At 43.6% G+C, this 21,202-nt stretch overlaps 1 protein-coding gene across 1 annotated transcript in view; it reads left to right on the top strand.

Moving 5' to 3' along the window:
* LOC126419268 (UDP-glucosyltransferase 2-like) overlaps positions 1–21,202 on the top strand; it is a 135,608-nt gene that overhangs the window by 98,027 nt on the left and 16,379 nt on the right. The window contains exons 4-5 of the mRNA XM_050086425.1: positions 4,212–4,434; positions 9,998–10,217. Coding sequence (XP_049942382.1) covers positions 4,212–4,434; positions 9,998–10,217 — 443 coding nt within the window. The remainder of the gene's footprint in view (positions 1–4,211; positions 4,435–9,997; positions 10,218–21,202) is intronic.

Below are 21,202 nucleotides of genomic sequence, written 5' to 3'. Positions count from 1 at the left end.
TATCTGATGTACCCGTATAATCTCAATAATTCATTTGGAACCATTCTATGCTCTTCTCATTAGAACTGCTTATCATATGTTTCACTTCCGTACACTCCAAAAAAACAAACTTTGCGAACAGTTAAATTTATGTTATCTAATAACAAATTCTTCTTTTTCAGAAATGCTTTTCTTGGTATTGCTAGTTTGCATTTTACATCCTCTCTACTTTGGCCCTCATCAGTTATTTTGCTGCCCAAATAGCAACAATCTACAACCTTTAGTGTCTCATTTCCTAATCTGATTCTCTAATTCAACAACATTCTGTTCTTCATAATCATTTATGATCTGTTTTCAAGACACTGTCTACAGGGTGGCCCATGGGAAGTAAAACTTTTTAAATAGTTTGAGTCAGCATCTATTTACACCAATATAATATAGATCACTGTTCTACATGTCACCATTACTGAAAAGTGAAACACAACTTCATTTCTCAAAAAGAACATCACACAAATGGCATGCATTGCTGAAGACATTCACAGAAGTTCCTCATTACATTACCAATCTTTCCTTGAGGAATGTCCTCTCTCTCTCTTCCCAGATTATGGCTTGTTATTCGAAAGTATTGTGGAACTGCCATTAAAATTGTTCTTGAGGTGACCTCAGAAAATATCATGGGCTGAAAGGTCAGGTGATCTCGCCAGCCATAGGACACAACTAAATCATGAGAGTAATCAATATGGGAAGAGGCACTTCAGTGTGGTCTCTGAGTTACGGGCTGCAGACTGCAGACCCATCTTATAGAAACCATATCCCCTTTGGATTTCAATGTTACAGCAGTTGTGGAATGAAGAAATTGTTAATCATGACCTCATAATGGACATGGATTCTAGTAGTACAACAGACTATGACCTTTGGGATACCATGGACCTTTCCATGATTAAACTGCAGTTTTGTGCCAGAGTAATATAGGAAGTTTTGTTTATACAAATGAAAGTTTGCCCCATCAGACATCACAAGGTTTTTTATTTATAGCATATTCTGTTGGTACGTGGAGGAACATTGACACATTAAAAACTTGAATACCTAGTATTGATGTTCTGCAATAATATTTATTTAATGGTTCATTATTAACTGGCTTTCAGCTTTCTAGGCCACTCTCAGATAACTTTATACTAAATGGATAGTCAACACATCATCAGAAAGAGTTCATATAGCTGTAAAAAATTATTTTCAAAGATATGTGATATTTTACAGCTGTGTATTAATACAAAAACAAGCATAATGTATTTCAGAGAAAGGTCTGAACAAATAAATCTTTAATTACCTTATACTTAAAGGTTAAAAGTATATGAATGTATTAGCAAGAAACACAGTATAAGTGAGTAATGGCACTGAACACTATGTTATGTGGACAATTAAATGTGAAGTCCCCCATACATTAACTAAAGGCAGGAAACTGACAGTACTCAAATTCTACCTATTAATAAATACCAACCAAAGAATCGTGACCTGGTCCCTGATGACCAAACACAGTTTCATTGTACACCCTTACTAAAGTAGCAATGGGCATCTAATACTTTTGTCGCCATTTTGTAATATGCTTGTTACAACTGTGCCACACCCACATCATTCCATACCAGTGCTTTCTCCCCTCTGTCCCTCCCCCTTCCCCACTTCTCCCTCTTTTAATTTTTTCCACCAGCCTATTTACCCCAATCACCAGGTAGTCCATATAATACAGTTGTCTGCACCATTACCCAACTAGGCAATGCTTTTTGCTTATACATTCATGTAATTTTAACCTTGAGTATAAAGCAATATAAAATTTATTTGTACAGAGCTTCTTTGTCAATTATATCGTGCTTGTATTTTCATATTGATATATAGTCATAAAATGTCACATATCTCTGAAAAAAGATTTTTATGCAGCTGTGAACTCTCACTGATGTTGTGTGAATTATCTGTTTAGTACTAAGTTATCCGACAGTGACCTAGAAAGCAGATAGCTTTAAATAAATATTGATGTGGAACATCAGTACTGGCTATTCGAGTTCTGAATATCGCAAGAGTTGTCAGAAATTAATCATTCAGGTCAATTCTGTACACTAAAGTTGAGCAAAAATTATGCCTACTCACTTTTTCACAGCTGTAATTACTGAACTACTTGCAGCTTATAAGGATGAAACTTTAGATCCTACTCCACAATAAAGATGTCTGAGGAATTTTTAATGTTCTGGAATGGCGATGGACAGATGAGTGTGGGCTTTGTTGCAGAACTGCATGAGCTTGTCAAATATTTTCTGTCATTAGAGACATCATTTCAAATCCCCTTATGTACATTACAGAATTTGCCTCATGGCATGGTTTATCCAGTTGGATATCGTTCTTCTGCCTGGAACATGGAAATGGCAGTCTCTACCATGGGGCATTGCACGTTGGACAGATGCAATGCTCTTCACATTACAGAATTCCTCCACTGCTGCAATAGGCACCTACACTGGACAATGAACCATACTGAAATGAATGGCATACTATGTGGCTCCAATTAGATATGGTAGTTGGCGAACACACATCTACATCTTAGCAGTGTGACCAATTGTAAATCCAGTATTTCATGTGGGTCAGCCCATATGATGTAAAACTGATTTTCCAAGTCCTTTGATGTCAAAGGTGGAATTACAGTGTCATGTGCAAACCTCGAAGTTTTCATTTCTTTTCTGTTAGCTTTAGTTTTCTTTTAAAATTTCGCTTTGGTTTCTTGTACTGCTTGCCCAATTTACAGATTTAATTACATCAGGTGTGGGTTACAACCCAGTCCCACTCTGTTCTCAACTACTGCTTCCCTTTCATGCCCATCAACTCTTTTCACTGCAGTCCAGTTTCTATGCAAGTTACCCTTGTGTCTCCTGTATTTTTTCCTTGCTACCTCCACATTTAGATCCACATATAACTGGTTTGGTAATTGGTTAAAGGTGGGAGAAAGGCAAGGGCATAACACCCCGCCCTCCTCCCCCTCATAGGACTGCACCTTGTAAAACCAGCAGCCTGGTTGAGGACGTGGTTCCCCTCATGTCCGCATCTAATGAAGACTGTAGTGTGGTATAGCAGGAGATCCCCAGTTGAAAATTTTACCTGCAGTTTGGTAGTGTGTGCCATAGGTTGCTGTCGTTAGTGCTAATCACAATTTGAACTTTCTTGCCGAAAGTGCCCTTCACATCATGAAATATTGTCAGTAGGGTTTTACAAACAGATGTGTGTGATGGATTTTATTCTGGACCACAGGCTATGGGTGCATTCACTCTATGAACTGTCAATTATTTATTGGTTCAGGATTGTGCACGCAGGTCTTGTCTCCTGTCATATTTAGACAGAGAAAAACATGTCCTTCAGGCTTTAAAGGTGCAATTGTTCATGATATATTCTCTGCTGCATACTGCCACAATCACTGGACAGCTGATGACTCATTCATCACACATACTATTAGTTTGCTGCAAGCTACTAAGTGCTTGCATTCCGAAATACTGGAAGAATAAAGTCCAGGTATTTGCATGTCATCAACTGTGGTGCCTCAAGACACACACAAGTTTTTGACTGTGGTACTTGTCTTATTGTATTAAACCTGTAACATAAGATTGTCCCTCTTAACAAGTAAGTTATGGCAGCAATTTACATTTTTAAATTCAGCCAGTAATAAGGCAAAATATTGAAAATAAAATTTTTGTTGCACCTGAAAATGTTAAATAGGCAGCCTTCAACTCGGAGGGTGAACCATGAACAGTGATAGCTATTCAGCTGTATAGTAGTAACCTTACAGTGTTAATTATGCTTTTCCCAGCATATTGATTATTCTGTACATTTTTGGTAAAACTGCCAGAAGTTAATTTGCTTGGCTGTGCAGAATAACGTTTTGGAAATGCCCATTGTGCATGCCAGGTATTGATTATTGGTGACCTGTAACTATTTGCCAACAAAAGTGGGCTTATATTGCTTTCTTGCAGTTGTAAACCTTGCAACTTGAACTTTCAATAAAAGTGCCAAGTTCGATCCACCACAGTTGTTACACAGGCTACCCTTTATTTGAAGATAAACATCATCAACCTTTCAAATGATTCAGTACTTGACTGAGCTTTACTACATCCTCTATGGTACTTCCTAAGACTGTTCTAGTGGTAATCAACAGTCATAGTCTAGGTTTACGCATTTATCAATTAATAAAACGTTTTTTGTAGGATCTGCAAACATTCATGGATGGTGCGACAAATGGTGTGGTATTCTTCAGCATGGGCAGTGGCATCAAAAGTGCCAACCTTCCAAAAGGCATGCAGAGTGCCTTTCTCAGTGTATTCTCAAAGCTGAAGCAGAAGGTGCTCTGGAAGTATGAGAAGGACTCACTGCCAAACCAGCCACCTAATGTGAGGATTGGAAAATGGTTTCCACAAAGCGACATACTTGGTAAGTTTGAACACCATTTAATTGTAAATTTTAATCTGTATGTTCATTAATTTCCATAGCGGATCAGCCTAAATTTTATTCACAAATTAATAAGACTTCAGTTCATCACCAAGAGCAGGCCTGCTCATTCAACAGTGCTATACTCCTGTATCTTCATCATATCTTTCGTTCTGATCTGTTGATGCCATTTCCCTTAATATCCTTTCTCATTGTGCATGGTCATTATTCATTCAGAGATCTTCTACTTCCATTAGATACAGCTCTGGACCCACATTTTCCTCAACATTTTTGGCGCTGGAAGAGAATGAAACACCACTCGTATAGTGGTCACAGTCAATTAGTTACTTATTTAGTTACACCCTTAGTAGCTCCAGAGATCACATTCATGATAAAGAATATGATGTGGAATAGGTCAACAAAAATATATAATAAAATGTGGTAATGTGCTTTCCTTAACAGATGTTTTCTGTAAAAATTACTAGTTACTTCCTACTCAAGAATTCCTCTGTGGTATGGAAGGGGTTGTTGAGGAGAAACATCATTAGCCGACATTTGAGATCACATATATCTACAATACATTTCATTTTGATGGTTATATTGTCAGAGTTTTATAGCTGCCTATTTAACCCCCTCCTGTGTGAAGGGGCCCTTCGCTCTGTGGCAGGTTCGTGCTTGGCTACCACAGGGACCCAGCATTTGCAGCATCTTTTCCCTTCCTGCTGCATGTCTATCCTCTTGCTATTCTTTTTCCCTCCCTTTGGAACATGTCTGGGATGTTTTTGGAAATGTGTTCAGCATATTCACTTTGTGATATCAGAACAATATCTCTATTGCTTTTGGTTCCTCTTTTCTTTCTTCATTCCTTTTCTCTTCCCCTTCCTCCTCTTTGACAGGTAGGGTCTGCACATACCCCCTGGTACAGGCCAGGCCCAGGGAAGGGTGATTGCCTGAGCTAATACCTTCCCAAATTGCTTATTGGTCCTTCTGTCAGGTGTTCAGGAGGTGTCACCTGAAATGTGAACAATCAGCTGAAGTGGGTGTCCCCCATCTAAGACAGGCCCCCCAGTTGGAAGGAGCACACCATCACAGATGCTGACAATCGTGGGGGATTTTCTCACTGTGAGCCAATCATCTTCTCCACAATCAACATCTACCAAACATAAATGGAATGAAGCTAATTATTCAAAGACCCTCCCACTTGCACCAGAGTTCCTTGTGTTTTCATGTACTGAAGACAGTCAGTCATTCACTCTAGTAAATCTGTTTATTATTCAGAAGTGTGATGATGCAATTGCTGGCCCTGTGAAATCCTGCTCTGATTCACGAAATAGCACTTTGATTTTGGAGACTACTTCTGATTCTCAAGCCAATTTGCTTGCAACTTTGCTCCTCCATAACTATCCTGTTCATGTTGAGATCCATCGAATGCTGGATTCTTCCTGTGGTGCTATTTACACTAGGCTGCTTCATGGTCTGACAAAGGCAGAAATCCAAACAAACCTCTCTGATCAGGGTATCATTGTAGTCCATCAGCGATGAAAAAGTTGGAGGCGTCATTAGTTCCCAAATGTACTCTTTTTCTCACTTTTGATAGAGTGGTGCTTCCTCCAAAGATCAAAGCAGGCTATGAAGCTATCGTAGTCTGGTGGTACATTCTGAACTCAATGCGCTGCTACCAGTGTCATTGTTACAACCACACTCGAATGTCCTATTGACACCTGGCCAAATGTGTAACCTGTGGTAGGGATGCTCACAAGGGCGACTGTGCACCTCCTCCTCCCCGTTGTATTAACTGCAATGGTGACCGTGCCGCCTCCTCCCAAGATTGTCCCTTGTATCTCAAAGAGTGAGCTGTCCAGGAGATCCAGGTGAAGTAAAATGTGTCTTACCTGGTCGCTCGCAAGTTATTGGATAGTCAAAAACCCTGCGTTCTACCATCCAGCACTTACGGTACTGTTCTTGCTACATCTCGCTCCATGAAGGACATGGCTGCGCAGACGTGCGACCTCAAATTCAGCACCATGGTCACCCAGTGTCATTGTAGCAATCAGTCTCATCCTCCAGTTGTGCAACAATCCACCAAACTTTTGCCTCATGGGGTGAAGTCACCTGTTACACAATCGGCAGGCTGGAAAGGACAGAAGGAATACTCCTATGAAGGCTTCCTGTTTTCTGGGAGCTGCTTGAGACTAGAATAATAGTGTTATTGTGAAGGTGGTGCGATGTACCCTCTGCCAGGCAGTTAAGTTTGATTTGTGGAATATCAATGTATGTGTAGGTGTAGATGTAGCTATAGAAGTTCCCCCACTCTCACCTCTTATCAGCGAGCAATCACATGTGCACCCCGACCTCAGATCTGTCTCAATTCATCCTTTGGACCTAAAGGTTCAGTTGACCCCAATGGTGTTTCACCACCCGTTCATTGCTGTTCTCGATACATTTCCAGGTTTGATAGTGGTATGCACTGATGGCTCAATGATCTACGGATGAACCAGTTTTGCATACACACATGAAAGGCGCAGTGAACTACACTCCTTGATGAATAGATGCAGCATCTTCACTGCTGAATTGGTGGCCATCAAACAAGGCCTTAGCCATGCTCATTCTTGTGCTGGCAGGGTGATTCTAATATGCAGCAAATCTCTGAGCAGCCTTTGGGCTATAGACCAGTGTGCTGTCCTCATCATCCATTAGTCAAGACTATCCATGATCTTCTTTCTGACCTCCATCAAGCTGAATGGCCAGTCATTTTTGTTTGGACCCCTGGACATCTTGGGATCTCAGAGAGTGAACATGCCTACAACTTGGCAAAGATGGCTACCAGGACAATGAATTTGGAAATGGGGAGGGGTCTCCCAGAACTGGACCTTCAGTCAACTCTATGCCATCAGTTGTTGGATGTCTGGAATTGAGAATGGTTCACCCTGGATGCCCCAAATAAACTGAGGGCAATAAAGGAGACCACATCCCCATGACATTTTTCCCCTTCATGTTTCTCACAGGGAATCCACTGTCCTTTGTCGGCTTGCAGTGGCCACACTTGGCTGATGCACTACCACCTTCTCTGATGTGAGGACCCATGAACGTAGTGCCCACATGACATTGGCCCACATCCTACTAGACTGCCCAAAGTTTGCTTTTTGGTGATCTCTTAACCTCTGACACACTGCCTCTGGTGCTAGCAGATGACAGCAAAGTGGCTGACCTGGTTTTACATCTCACCCACAAATGTGGTTTCTACTCATTTGTGTAAGGTGGGGCACTTTGACCTCGTTGACTGCATGAGGGGTTTGAGGGGTACCCCTCTCCTACTCTCGCCCAGCTGTACAACTGCTGTCCTCGCTCAACAGTCTGGCCTGGCTTCTACCCTTGGACCTTTTTATTCTCTTTGTTCTTTTATGTTTGCCATTTTATCATGTTGTCTGTGCTGCTGCTTTTCTTGGGGGTAACAGACGGTGAGGTGGTGCTAGTGGGAAGCAGGAAGTGTGTCTACAATGACATACGATCTCCAGGGACCTCCAACTCTGTTCTGGACAGAGTAAGTCACCTGCCTTACCCTCGCTCATTCCCCTCATCCTCTCTGTCTCATTGTATCTTGCTTACAGTTGGGCTCCCCAGTATTTGTCTTCTGTATCCTTCTTGTGAGGATTATTCCTGGTTTTATACGTATAGGATCAAGGGATTGATGATCTCGCAGTTTGGTCTCTTTAAAACCAACCAGCCAGCCAACCAGTATTTTACATGTGTCCATTAATAATTGACAAGACAGGTTCATTTTCGAAAAATCATTTCTCTTTTCTGGACACACAATTTCAGTGATGTTCTCCAAGCATGTTTTCATTTTTTTGGCAGTATCATAGCTAATGCATAACTCACTTTTACATGGCATACTGACTCTGAATTCTCTCCTGATGACTAGAAAGTTTTCTTTTTAAGTTGTTTCCCTGGTTTTGCCGAAATAGTCCTCTGTACTTGCGAAACATAGCTGCATGTTTAGTCTCATAATGCCATTTGGTGTCTGATGATGATGATGATGATGATGATGATGATGATGATGATGATGATGATGATGATGGGAACATACACATGTGTATTACATAGCAAGCATATTAGTTTAAAACAAAACTCCACCAAAAAAAATCAATGTCCTTAGTAGCAGACTCCATTCCAAGTTTTCTTCTTGACCTGAGAGAGAGAGAGAGAGAGACATGTTTTTACCATTAATAAGTAACTGAGAATTCAAAGGAAATGGGAAACTATTTTAGAATGTGCAAGTGAGTTTCTTCCACACGATGCTTCACTTGACCTAGCAGCCTTACTTCAAAATTTTGACCCACATTTAGACTTCTTTTGGTATGAACGTTTCTTAAAACTATTTCAAATTTAAATTCAGTAGCATTACTAGTTGCTGTATATGGTGGGTGGATGAAACTGCAGTAAGAGGTTTTTTTTCTATGTTTTTAATGTGGAACACTTAAATGTCACCAGTGAAATATTTTATTACAATTAAGTATTTATTTATTTTATACTAATAAATTTAAAAATTAGTACTGAGACAAAAAATAGTACTAATATCGGTTGCCATAACTAATCACCGTTAACTGAATGCATAAAATAAAGGCAAGCCTACTAAAATTAAAGTGAGCATCAGAGATTAATTGAAAAAAAATCTGGCTTTACTTACCTCAGATGGAAGTTCAACTGTGATAGAATGTTCACCATGTATACAAGCAGAGGTATGTAGGTTTGCAGCTGGTAGCATTGCAAGTTTGCAGTAAATATATTTGCTGTGTCTGACGTTCGACTCACTTGCACAGTGTGACAGACGTATCCTGCTTTGCAATTCATGTGTACTCTTGCTGTTAGCTGGCTGCATTTTGCCAAGATGGGCTGTGTATCTTCAAGAAGACATGTGGGCATCTGAAAATAAATCCAACTTTTTGAATTTTTTCAAACAAAAATTGAGAAGAAAATCTAATGATAGTTGAGTCAATTAACTGATATATTCCTAAAAACAAAGATGATGTGACTTACCAAATGAAAGTGCTGGCATTCCTATTGATATAAGAGGTGATACCAATGATGCTTCCTGGAATTCTCTTTTGGGGTTTTACATGAAATAAGTTAAATTTTTTGTTCATATGAAACAACAGCTCTATGGGCTAAAAACCAGCACCATGTGGGTTGGCCACCCCTGCTGTATACTATGTGTCTGACGGCTGCCATTATCTGTGAATGTGGGTGGCTTGATATGGTACAGATACGTGAAAACATCTTATGTCTCACAAATGAACCACAAGAATACATAAGCAGTTTAGACAGGCAGATAAATAATGTATGCCACAACTTAAATTCACTGTGGAAACTGAAACACTGATATCTTTTGTCTTGTGCTCTCTCTCTCTCTCTCTCTCTCTCTCTCTCTCTCTCTCTCTCTCTCTCAGCTAACTCAATACGTTTACTACAACTGGAAGTACATCACCAGAACAGACATTGCATGGAAATATTTGATGCCTCAAATGTACAAAGTTCTATGTGCTTATTTTCTTTTTTTCTTTCGCAGCTCACAAGAATTTAAAGCTCTTCATCACCCATGGGGGAGTGATGAGTATGCAGGAGGCACTGTATTCCGGAGTTCCACTTCTCGGGTTTCCAATATTTGGTGACCAGGAGTCCAACCTCCTGAGGGCACAAAGTGCTGGCTACGCAATTATGCTGGCACTGAATAACATCACTGAGGAGTCCATTGGTTGGGCTGTAAATGAGCTGCTCACAAATCCTAGGTATCTCTACATAGATCTTTTCTATTAAGTACTGTATACTTGTTCAGTTTCAAAAATTTAAAAACAACTGAGGAAACTTAGATACTCACAAAGCACTTTCAGAGGGTACTATTCACCATGTCCATCATGAATTAAGTGATTAGCTGATTCAATGACTTCAGGTGATTCTTATTACCACCATAAGCTGCTTTTAATGAATAATGCTTTGACAATCTCTATCGTTAGGAACTTCCATTTTCAAGTTGATGTAAAGACATAATAAAATCATTTTTGTAGCATATTTCACGTACAGTGTCCTATCCAAGTTAAAAGTTGACTTGGTCAAGAAAATGTACAGTTCATCAAAACCTTCTTTACTGTTGTCACATGTTCTCCAAATCACAGTTCTGTCACAGTTCTATGACCTACATCAGTAAGTTAGGTGACGCGATGGTGAGAGCATATATCAGCAGTGCAGAAGGCTTTGATGTAAATTTTCTGGAGCAAGACTGCTGTTAACTTGTATACTTGTTAATTTACCCTACTAAAGTGTTTCCATTAAAATGTATTTTTACATCAGCTTCAAAGTGGTACCCCCTAGCAAAACTAGATGCAATACTGCACTATTCATGAGAAGCAGCTTATGGTAATACGATTTCTTGAAATAAAGCTGTGGAGCAAGTTTTACGCAAAGAATTTATTTATTTTAATTTTTTATTTTGGTAATATTCTCTTATCACTTTGACTGTGCTGTTATCCTGTACTTAAGTCACTATCACAACTGTTTACCAAATGGCCTTGTGAGTCTTGCACAATGAGCAATGTAAACTTCCAATTGTCTTCCAAACAGGTGTGAACAACAGATAACACTATTCTAATGCACAAAAAAATGTTTTGTTTTCAGATAAGGTTAGCTAAATAAGTTTTGTATGCTTTTATTATTGAATTTAATATCAAGAAACAAAACACAAGTTGATGAGGCATTGGTCTGTTAATGTTCATATTGTATGAGACTGTCCACAAGCCAGATGGCTTCAATGCTCATTAGTATAAATACGCAGTTTTGTATCTCTTGAGCATTAGCTCGGTTTGTTTATTCACCCAAGCACATTGTTTGATTGTGTGACGTGTGGAATTACTAGAATGTTTCTACTGGGATGAAACTGCAGCTCTTCAACTGACCTCCACACAAAACCAGTAACTTACTGAACTTGCTGGTAACATGCTAGTAATTCCATACATTTCACACAATCAAACATAGAATTTCACATCACAGATGTATAGAAGCATGGACAACATCATTAGGCATGTTGTATTTTCTCAACATGTGGCAAAATGTGACAAAAGATCACTTTTCTATGTCACAGGCCAAACCAAGCTGATGCCTTGTTGGAATACAAATTTCTGAAGCTTCATTTCCGTATTTAGTGGTATGGGATAGTGTACCACCATAGAAATACACCATTTCAAGTGAGAGGCATTTTGAAGATCTATCAAAAATGCTTAGTTTTTGGCACTATTTATTACAATTAAATAGTCTGAAAGTGACACATTAGTGGTTAAAACTGTGCAACTGAACTCGGGCTCATTTACTACCTATTTTTCACGTGGCTCATCTGTAAAGGGGGTTGGTAGTAAACGGTTGCGTTTGTGCCCCTATTATTGAGTCTGATATTGGCTGGCTTTTGAAGAGCAGTGAATTGAACTATATACGTTCAGATTGAAACTTATTTATTCAAAAGAAACACTTTAACATTGTGGCCATGCATTTTTAGGTTCACAAATAATAATCGGTGCAATTCGTACACTGTTTGTCTCACACCCACACACTTTCACTTTGTTCCTTCGCATACCCTGGCGTCCATGCTTGCACTCGCGGCACTTTGCCGCTCCCAACTCGCCACCACAACAGCCAATGACAAAAGACCATGATTTTCCCGCTCATATCCACAGTCCTGAGTCGGGCCACATGACACCACAGTAGTCAAAATAATCGCTAAACATGGCCACAATTCATTTACAATATTTTATAATATTTAAATACTTAAATCTAAATACATTATATAATTTTACAAATTATCACCACACTTATATAATTCGTTGCAATTAAAAGAAAACCAAAACACTATCCAACGGAACTACAACGTCCATCAAAACACAAAACAAGTATTTTCCGGTCTATTTTGCCCAGCATATTTTCTCTGCTGCTGTGCTTTAAATTTTAAATTACTTGAAAGAGTTCCATATTATCCCCTGTTACCTTACATACCCCCACTTCATGGAGACATTACCTTAGTAACGGCAACATGAAGTAGCACCAAATGGAGTGAACCCATATTACTTTATATATTAAACATTTTAATTATAACTATAATGGCATCAAAACATGTAGAACAGTGTTATAGTGGTGAGTTAATCAGTGTAAGTACTGTCATTAGGAAACATACATACATAATCCAACAATGTATCCAACTCAAATATACAATTAGATAGTATCCTATTGAGTCTGATGGGGCAGGCAAAATAAATGCCCATGTTAGTCTATATGTAGGTTGCACACTCACTGCACATTAACACTTCCACTTTTTACACAGCTGTTTCTGTAAGTTGCACGAAGTCGTTGTAACCAGATCCTTGTGTTCACAGGTTTATGTATTGGAATACAGTCTTTCCAAACTTGTCAGCCAGCAGCACTGTGCTTCCTCTCATTAGCCAAGCCATCCTATCAAAATTTAATCAAATCCTCATAAATCTTGCCTAGACATGCAGACCCACATTTCCCAGGAATCAGGTTATCCAAATCCTCCATGGAACATCCTGTTTTCACTGATCAGTTCTTATTGAGGTTTGTACAAATGACAAACTTGCACACAAATCAAACACAAACATGGCATAGTTAAATATATTCTATTTCACCCTTCAAATGTTCCCAGATCAGGACCTCCGACACTTCTACCCCACTGCACCTAGAGAATTTATTCCCAGATGCTGATTCTTATATTTTTTTTAGCATCCATACAGCTATATCACTGTACATAAATACACTCAATATTTTTTTTATGAATTCCTATATGAATTTTCACATAATATTTGGCAATATCTTGAAACCCATTCTTTTATGACATTTCCATGGCTATCTAGATCCAATCATAAATGGCAAACAAACTCACCAAGGTCATAAACTTTTACAAGCATCCACTTAGCCATTAGTGTTCTTTCCCTCACTTCCCTCATGAACATCTTATAATAAGCAAGTTAATTATTTCCCATATGCCTCTACAATTTGCCTATTTATTGACTGCCCTACATGACTGTCCCAGCAACAATCCTACCCCCACGCACCAGTATCAACTCCAGGTGCCACAGATACATTAGAAATTTTAATAAAATCTCAACTATTTTTTTTTTTTTGAACAAGCTATTTGCAGATTTCCTCCCTCCTATATTCTCCACACACTTATACAGAAATAGACTATATGTACAGTAGGTTTCAGTTCCCGTATGACTTTCAACAAGGCTTCTATCACACCCACACCAGTTGTGAAAATCCATTGGACAACAGATTCCCTTATTGCAAATACATACAGTATAATGAAGTTTGTTGACCACCAACAATGGCATCGCAGCATACACAGTAACACAAATAATACTCCAATTATAAATACATGTATACATAGCCCCCAATAATTTTTTTTTTAACTCGACAATAGTGTACATGGGAATCTCACTTCCTTAACCTTTATTCTTTTACCACATATTTTTTCAACTCCGTTACATTTCTCAGTCCAAATGGCTTTTTGGACACTGGATATACCAACCTATATGCATTAGGGTGTGGACAACCCGTTATCTCAAAGGGTCCATGGTATAATTCAAATAACTTCTTGATTTCGCCGTCAATATCACTGGATTTTTTCTTGTTCCTCACCAGCACCTTATCTCCCTCCTTGAACTTTGTCGTCTTATACCTTTCTCCATGCCTCCTCTGTCTCTCATGTCCTTTCTTTAACATTTGCTGTCTGGCCATCGGCATCTTCTCTTGAATTGTCAAGTCTTGAGATGGAGGAAAATCTGTTTGTTCTGCTATTAGATTGTCTGGCTTGATATCTTTCATGAGCTCATAGGGTGAGAATCCTGTTGCACAACTCTTCACTGTGTTCATAAGATCCTCAAACACAGTTATATATTCTGCCCAAGTACTATGCTTTTTACTGAAATATGTCCTACATAGCCTACCCAGCTCCCTCATATACCCCCCCCGCGGGTCCGGGGTAAGAATAGGCCCGAGGTATTCCTGCCTGTCGTAAGAGGCGACTAAAAGGAGTTTCAACCGTTTCGGCCTTCCATGTGATGGTCCCCCTTGGGGTTTGACCTCCGTTTTTCAAAATTCTACAGTAGTACGAGCCTTTTGGGGAAGGACACCATACGTGGTGTACCACTGGTCCTAAGTGCACTAAGACCTTGGCACTCAGCATTGCACTGGCGTTGTAACCATACCCACTATTCCTCAAATTGGGCCTAAACGCCTTATGGGTTGTCCAAGTTATGCCCATAGTGCATCTCCATCTGCACCAGCGATCATGATGGACTTTCCATGGCACCAGAAATCCAGCACGGTAGCCAGCCCGTTGTGGTGGGGTCGTCATGTACCCTCTAGGTTGTAGCCCCCTGACAACACAGGGATCGTACTGCCGATACCTGAGCTGCACCCTCCCCACGTCGGCCAAGGAGTAGATGCCCGTCTCCTTGGGGCATCAGGACTCGCGGCAATGGTCATCCTGCCAGGTGGCCCTTGCTGCGGCTGGGTGGCGCCCGTGGGGAGAGCCCCTGGTCGGAGTGGGTGGTATCGGGGCGGACGTTTCGCAGATGAAACGTCAACACGTATCAGGTCACTCTGCGGCCGAGTCTTTCAAAAGAAAAGGTACCGTTTCTAGTTCTGGTTCTCCTGCCCTTTCCCCCTTGGCCACTCCATGGGAGGAGGGACAGGCCCGCCGGCTCGGGGCGAAGTACTTACCCCGCTATTTGGTCTGTTCTCGAACCGATGGGGGGGACGTTCACCACCTCCAAGCCCATGTTCTTTGTTGAGCACATTGAGGACGTCTTCGGGGAAATCGAGGCTCTCAGCAAGATGCGTTCAGGGTCCGTCCTTATCAAGACCACCTCCGCCACACAGTCGGCGGCGCTCCAGGCGTGCGACCGCCTAGGGGACATCCCAGTATCCATTGTCCCACATCTGGCACTAAATAGGACGCAGGGGGTTATTTTTCATCGTGACCTCCTGCTACAATCTGATGAGGAGCTCAGGGCCAACCTGGAGCGCCGAGGTGTGCATTTCGTCCGTCGAGTCCAGCGCGGCCCCAAAGACCGTCGCATCGACACCGGGGCCTTTATCCTCGCCTTCGAGGGGGACGTTCTCCCGGAGAAGGTAAAGGTGATGTGCTACCAGTGTGACGTGCAATCTTACGTCCCGCCTCCTATGCGCTGTTTTAGGTGTTTGCGCTTTGGACACATGTCATCACGGTGTGAGGCTGAGCCCCTTTGTGGCGATTGTGGACGTCCTCTTCGTGAGGAACATACATGCACCCCACCACCTCGGTGCGTTAATTGTCCTGGCGTCCACTCGCCTAGATCCTCAGACTGCCCCGCATATCAGAAGGAGAAGAAGATACAAGAAATCAAAACTTTGGATCGGCTCTCTTATTCTGAGGCCCGGAAGAAGTACGACCGCCTCCATCCCGTGCCATTGACCACCTCGTTTGCCTCAGTTGTGTCCACTCCTTCCGCGGTATCCTCACCCCTATCCTGTCCCCCCTCCGCCTCCTCCGCCCATCAGGGGGCTCTGCCTCCGCCACCCAAATCCCTCCCTTCCAAATCCTCCTCCCTCGTGGCCCCCGCCCCCTCTGCCCCAGGGGCCACCCTTCCTCCTCCTCTACCCCCGCCACCTGAGAAGCGATCCTCTTCTCAGGCGTCCATCGGGGAAACGTTCCGGACCCCAGCTTCCGAGGTCCGGCGTTCCAGAACGGACCCCGCGCGTGAGGACCTTCTTCGGGTCCAGCCCACCATCCCAGTGCCTCCTCGGCCTTCCAAGAAGGCCTCCAAGAAGAAGTCTCTATCCCCCTCTCCACCCCGGCGCGTTTCGTCTGACGCTCCATCCGTGAGTCGCTGCTCCCGGCCGTCCTCAGTTTCGCCGGGACGCTCTGCTGCCAGGCGCTCCGCCGGCCTTTCGTCGGCAAATGATGCTGCCCCTCCTACACAATCAGGGACAGCGGCCGCAGCTGGCGACGAGTCGATGGAACCGGATCCACCTCCCGTCGGTTGTAGCATAGTTCCCCCGCAACCTGGCCCTCCGCGGCCGTCGAGGTGACCAGCTCTTCCCCCGTCTTGTTCCCCCAACCTTTTGACTAGCGATGGCGTTGTTTCATTGGAACATAAGAGGTATTCGATCTAATCGGGAGGAATTACAACTGCTCCTCCGCCTGCACTGTCCACTCGTCCTTGGTCTCCAGGAAACCAAGTTGCGCCCGACTGACCGTATTGCCTTTACCCACTATACCTCGGAGCGGTATGACCTCACCCCTGTGGACGGTATCCCAGCTCATGGTGGGGTCATGTTGCTCATTCGGGACGATGTTTATTACCATCCCATCCCGTTGACCACCCCACTCCAAGCAATAGCTGTCTGCATTACTCTTTCTGCTTTTACTTTTTCAGTTTGTACCATCTACACTCCACCATCATCTGCTGTTAGTCGGGCTGACATGATGCACCTGATCGTTCAGCTTCCCCCGCCGTTTTTATTGTTTGGCAACTTCAATGCACATCATCCCCTTTGGGGCTCTCCTGCGTCCTGTCCAAGAGGCTCACTCTTGGCGGATGCCTTCAACCATCTCAATCTTGTCTGCCTCAATACCGGCGCCCCGACTTTCCTTTCGGACTCTACTCATACCTACTCCCACTTGGACTTCTTGATCTGTTCTGCCACTCTTGCCCGTCGATTCGAGTGGTATGTCCTTTCTGACACCTATTCGAGCGACCACTTCCCCTGTGTCGTTCGTCTCCTGCACCACACCCCATCCCCACGCCCTTCGAGCTGGAACATACTGAAAGCTGACTGGGGACTGTACTCCTCCCTGGCGACCTTTCCGGACCACGATTTTCCCAGTTGTGACAGTCAGGTCGAATACCTCACGGCTGTTATCATCAATGCTGCCGAACGTTCCATTCCTCGTACTACTTCTTCTTCATGTCCCGTTTCCATCCCCTGGTGGAACGAGGCTTGTAGGGACGCTATCCGTGCTCGACGACGTTCTTTACGCACCTTTCGCCGCCATCCTACGTGGGCGAATTGTATAGAATACAAACGACTCCGAGCACAATGACGTAGAGTCATAAAAGACAGCAAAAAAGCTTGTTGGGCCTCTTTCACCAGCTCTTTTAACAGTTTCACTCCCTCTTCTGTCGTTTGGGGTAGCCTGCGCCAGCTGTCGGGCATTAAGGCCCACTCCTCGGTACCTGGCCTGACCTCAGGTAATGAGGTCCTTGTTGATCCTGTGGCTGTCTCCAACACCTTTGGCCGCTTTTTCGCGGAGGGTTCAAGCTCCGCCCATTACCATCCTGCCTTCCTTCCCAGGAAAGAGGCAGAAGAGGCTCGGCGACCTTCGTTCCACTCGCTGAATCTGGAAACTTATAATGCCCCCTTTACTATGCGGGAACTCGAACGTGCGCTTGCACTGTCCCGCTCCTCTGCTCCGGGGCCAGATGCCATTCACGTTCAGATGCTGGCACACCTTTCTCCGGCGGGCAAAAGCTTCCTTCTTCGTACCTACAATCGCGTCTGGACCGAAGGTCAAGTCCCCATCCGTTGGCGTGACGCCGTTGTTGTTCCTATACCCAAACCTGGGAAGGATAGACACCTTCCTTCTAGTTACCATCCCATTTCTCTTACAAGCTGTGTCTGTAAGGTGTTGGAGCGCATGGTTAATGCTCGGTTAGTCTGGATTCTTGAATCTCGACGACTACTTACCAATGTCCAATGCGGCTTTCGTCATCGCCGCTCCGCTGTTGACCACCTTGTGACCTTGTCGACATTCATCATGAACAACTTTTTGCGAAGGCGCCAAACGGTCGCCGTGTTCTTCGACTTGGAGAAGGCTTATGATACCTGTTGGAGAGGAGGTATCCTCCGCACTATGCACAGGTGGGGCCTACGCGGTCGCCTGCCCCTTTTTATTGATTCCTTTTTAACGGATCGAAAGTTTAGGGTACGTGTGGGTTCCGTATTGTCCGACGTCTTCCTCCAGGAGAACGGAGTACCTCAGGGCTCCGTCTTGAGCGTAGCCCTTTTTGCCATCGCGATCAATCCAATTATGGGTTGCATTCCACCTAATGTCTCAGGCTCTCTCTTTGTCGATGACTTCGCGATCTACTGCAGTGCCCAGAGAACATGCCTCCTGGAGCGCTGCCTTCAGCGTTGTCTAGACAGCCTCTACTCATGGAGCGTGGCAAATGGCTTCCGGTTCTCTGAAGAGCAGACAGTTTGTATCAACTTTTGGCGATATAAAGCGTTCCTTCCGCCATCCTTACATCTCGGTCCCGTTGTTCTCCCATTCGTGGAAACAACTAAGTTTCTAGGGCTCACATTGGACAGGAAACTGTGTTGGTCTCCACATGTCTCTTATTTGGCGGCCCGTTGTACACGTTCCCTTAATGTCCTCAGAGTTCTTAGCGGTTCATCTTGGGGAGCGGATCGCACTGTCCTGCTTCCCTTGTATCGGTCCATAGTCTGATCGAAGCTGGATTATGGGAGTTTCGTCTACTCGTCTGCTCGGCTGTCCCTCTTACGCCGGCTCAACTCCATCCACCATCGGGGGATACGTCTTGCGACCAGAGCCTTCTACACTAGTCCTGTGGAGAGTCTTTATGCTGAAGCTGCCGAGTTACCATTGACCTACCGGCGCGACGTACTGCTGTGTCGGTATGCCTGCCGGCTGTTGTCTATGCCCGACCACCCCTCTTACGAGTCCTTCTTCGCCGATTCTCTCGACCGTCAGTACGGGTTGTATGTGTCTGCCCTGCTGCCCCCCGGAGTCCGCTTCCGTCGCCTGATTCGACAATTGGATTTTGCCCTCCCTACCACCTTCAGAGAGGGTGAGAGCCCGACACCACCTTGGCTCCAGGCCCTGTTTCATATTTATCTCGACCTCAGCTCACTCCCGAAGGAGGGTACTCTGGCTGCAGTGTATTGCTCATGGTTTGTCGAACTTCGTGCTCGACTTGCCGGTCACACCTTTATTTACACCGATGGCTCCAAAACTGACGATGGTGTCGGCTGTGCCTTTGTCGTCGGGGCTGCCACCTTTAAATACCGGCTCCTCGACCAATGTTCCAGCTTTACGGCCGAGCTTTTTGCTCTCCATCAGGCCGTTCAGTATGCCCGCCGCCACCGCCATTCATCGTATGTACTCTGCTCTGACTCACTCAGTGCTCTTCAGAGCCTTGGAGCTCCCTATCCGGTCCATCCCTTGATTCAACGGATACAGCAGTCCCTCCATTCTTTCACTAATAATGGTGGTTCTGTCAGCTTTCTGTGGGTTCCCGGACATGTAGGAGTGCCTGGGAATGAGGCTGCGGATGCTGCAGCCAAGGCTGCAGTCCTCCTGCCTCGGCCAGCCTCCCATTGTGTCCCGTCATCTGACGTTCGTGGGGATGTATGTAAGAGGCTTGTGTTGTTGTGGTGGGATGCTTGGTCATCCCTCCAAGGAAACAAGCTCCGGGCAGTAAAACCGCTCCCAACTGCTTGGACAACATCCTCCCGACCATCTCGGCGCGAGGAGGTCCTTCTGACCAGGTTGCGGATTGGGCATTGCCGGTTTAGCCACCGCTAGCTGCTCTCCGGTGACCCAGCCCCGCAGTGCCCTTGTGGTCAGGCATTAACAGTGCGCCATGTTTTATTGTCGTGTCCCCGTTTTAGTCAATTTCGTGTTATCCTGTCCCTGCCATCTACTTTACCGGATGTTTTAGCTGATGACGCTCGAGCAGCTGCTCGTATTCTGCGTTTTATAACTTTAACTGGCTTGTCCAAAGACATTTAACCTTTTTACTTCTTTTATCTGCATCTTTGTCAGGTACTTCTGGTGTCCCCCCATCCCCTTGAGTTTTACTAGATTCCATGTGCTCTAACAACAGTGACTGGGCGCTAATGACCTCAGCAGCTGAGCGCCCTTAAACCCTACCAAAAAAAAATCCCTCATATACCTCTCAGCAGGGTTTCCCGCGGGGTGATACACTGAAATCCTTATATGCTTCATCCCAGATCTTTGCATAAACTTCCCCCACACACTAGATACAAATTGTGCTCCATTATCAGACAGAACATTCTCTGGTTTTATAACACTCACAAAGTAATCTTTCTCTAGCTTGTTAATTATATTCTGGCTAGTGGCCTTTTTCAGTGGATACAGCCTTATAAACTTTGAGAATACATCAACAGCTAAAAGAACATACTTTACACCCCCTCAACCTGTTGGCAGCCTCCCAAATAAATCGATAGCCAGCAGTTCACCATTTCTTTTAGGAACAATATTCTGCATCTCTCCTTGTACTGCAATAGTATTATACTTCACTTTTTGACATTTGTCACAAGAAGCCAACTGTCTCTTTACTCTCCTGGCCATGTTGTTAAAACTAACATATTCCTGCAGTATTTCCAAACATTTTTGAGCCCCATAATGCCCATGGCTAAGGTGGATGTAATTTATTAATTTTTCCACATGCTCATCTGGAAAACATACCTTCCACTCCTCTTTGTCCAAATTTCTTCGTCTAAATAAAATACCCTTATAAATTCTATAATATTTAGCTATTTTTTCATGTTCTTTACTTCCAAAGTTTGTTTTGATAAACTTCAAGGTTTGGTCCCCATTCTGAAGTCTCCTCATGTCCTTACAGATGGATCTGATTTCCTTCTCTCCACCCACTCCTTTCATATACAATATCTGCAGTTCTTT

The sequence above is a fragment of the Schistocerca serialis genome, chromosome 9 (genome assembly GCF_023864345.2).
Source record: "Schistocerca serialis cubense isolate TAMUIC-IGC-003099 chromosome 9, iqSchSeri2.2, whole genome shotgun sequence".
Classification (NCBI taxonomy): domain Eukaryota; kingdom Metazoa; phylum Arthropoda; class Insecta; order Orthoptera; family Acrididae; genus Schistocerca; species Schistocerca serialis.
The sequence above is the reverse complement of the archived record's forward strand: the minus strand, read 5'-3'. Positions and strand labels throughout refer to the sequence as shown.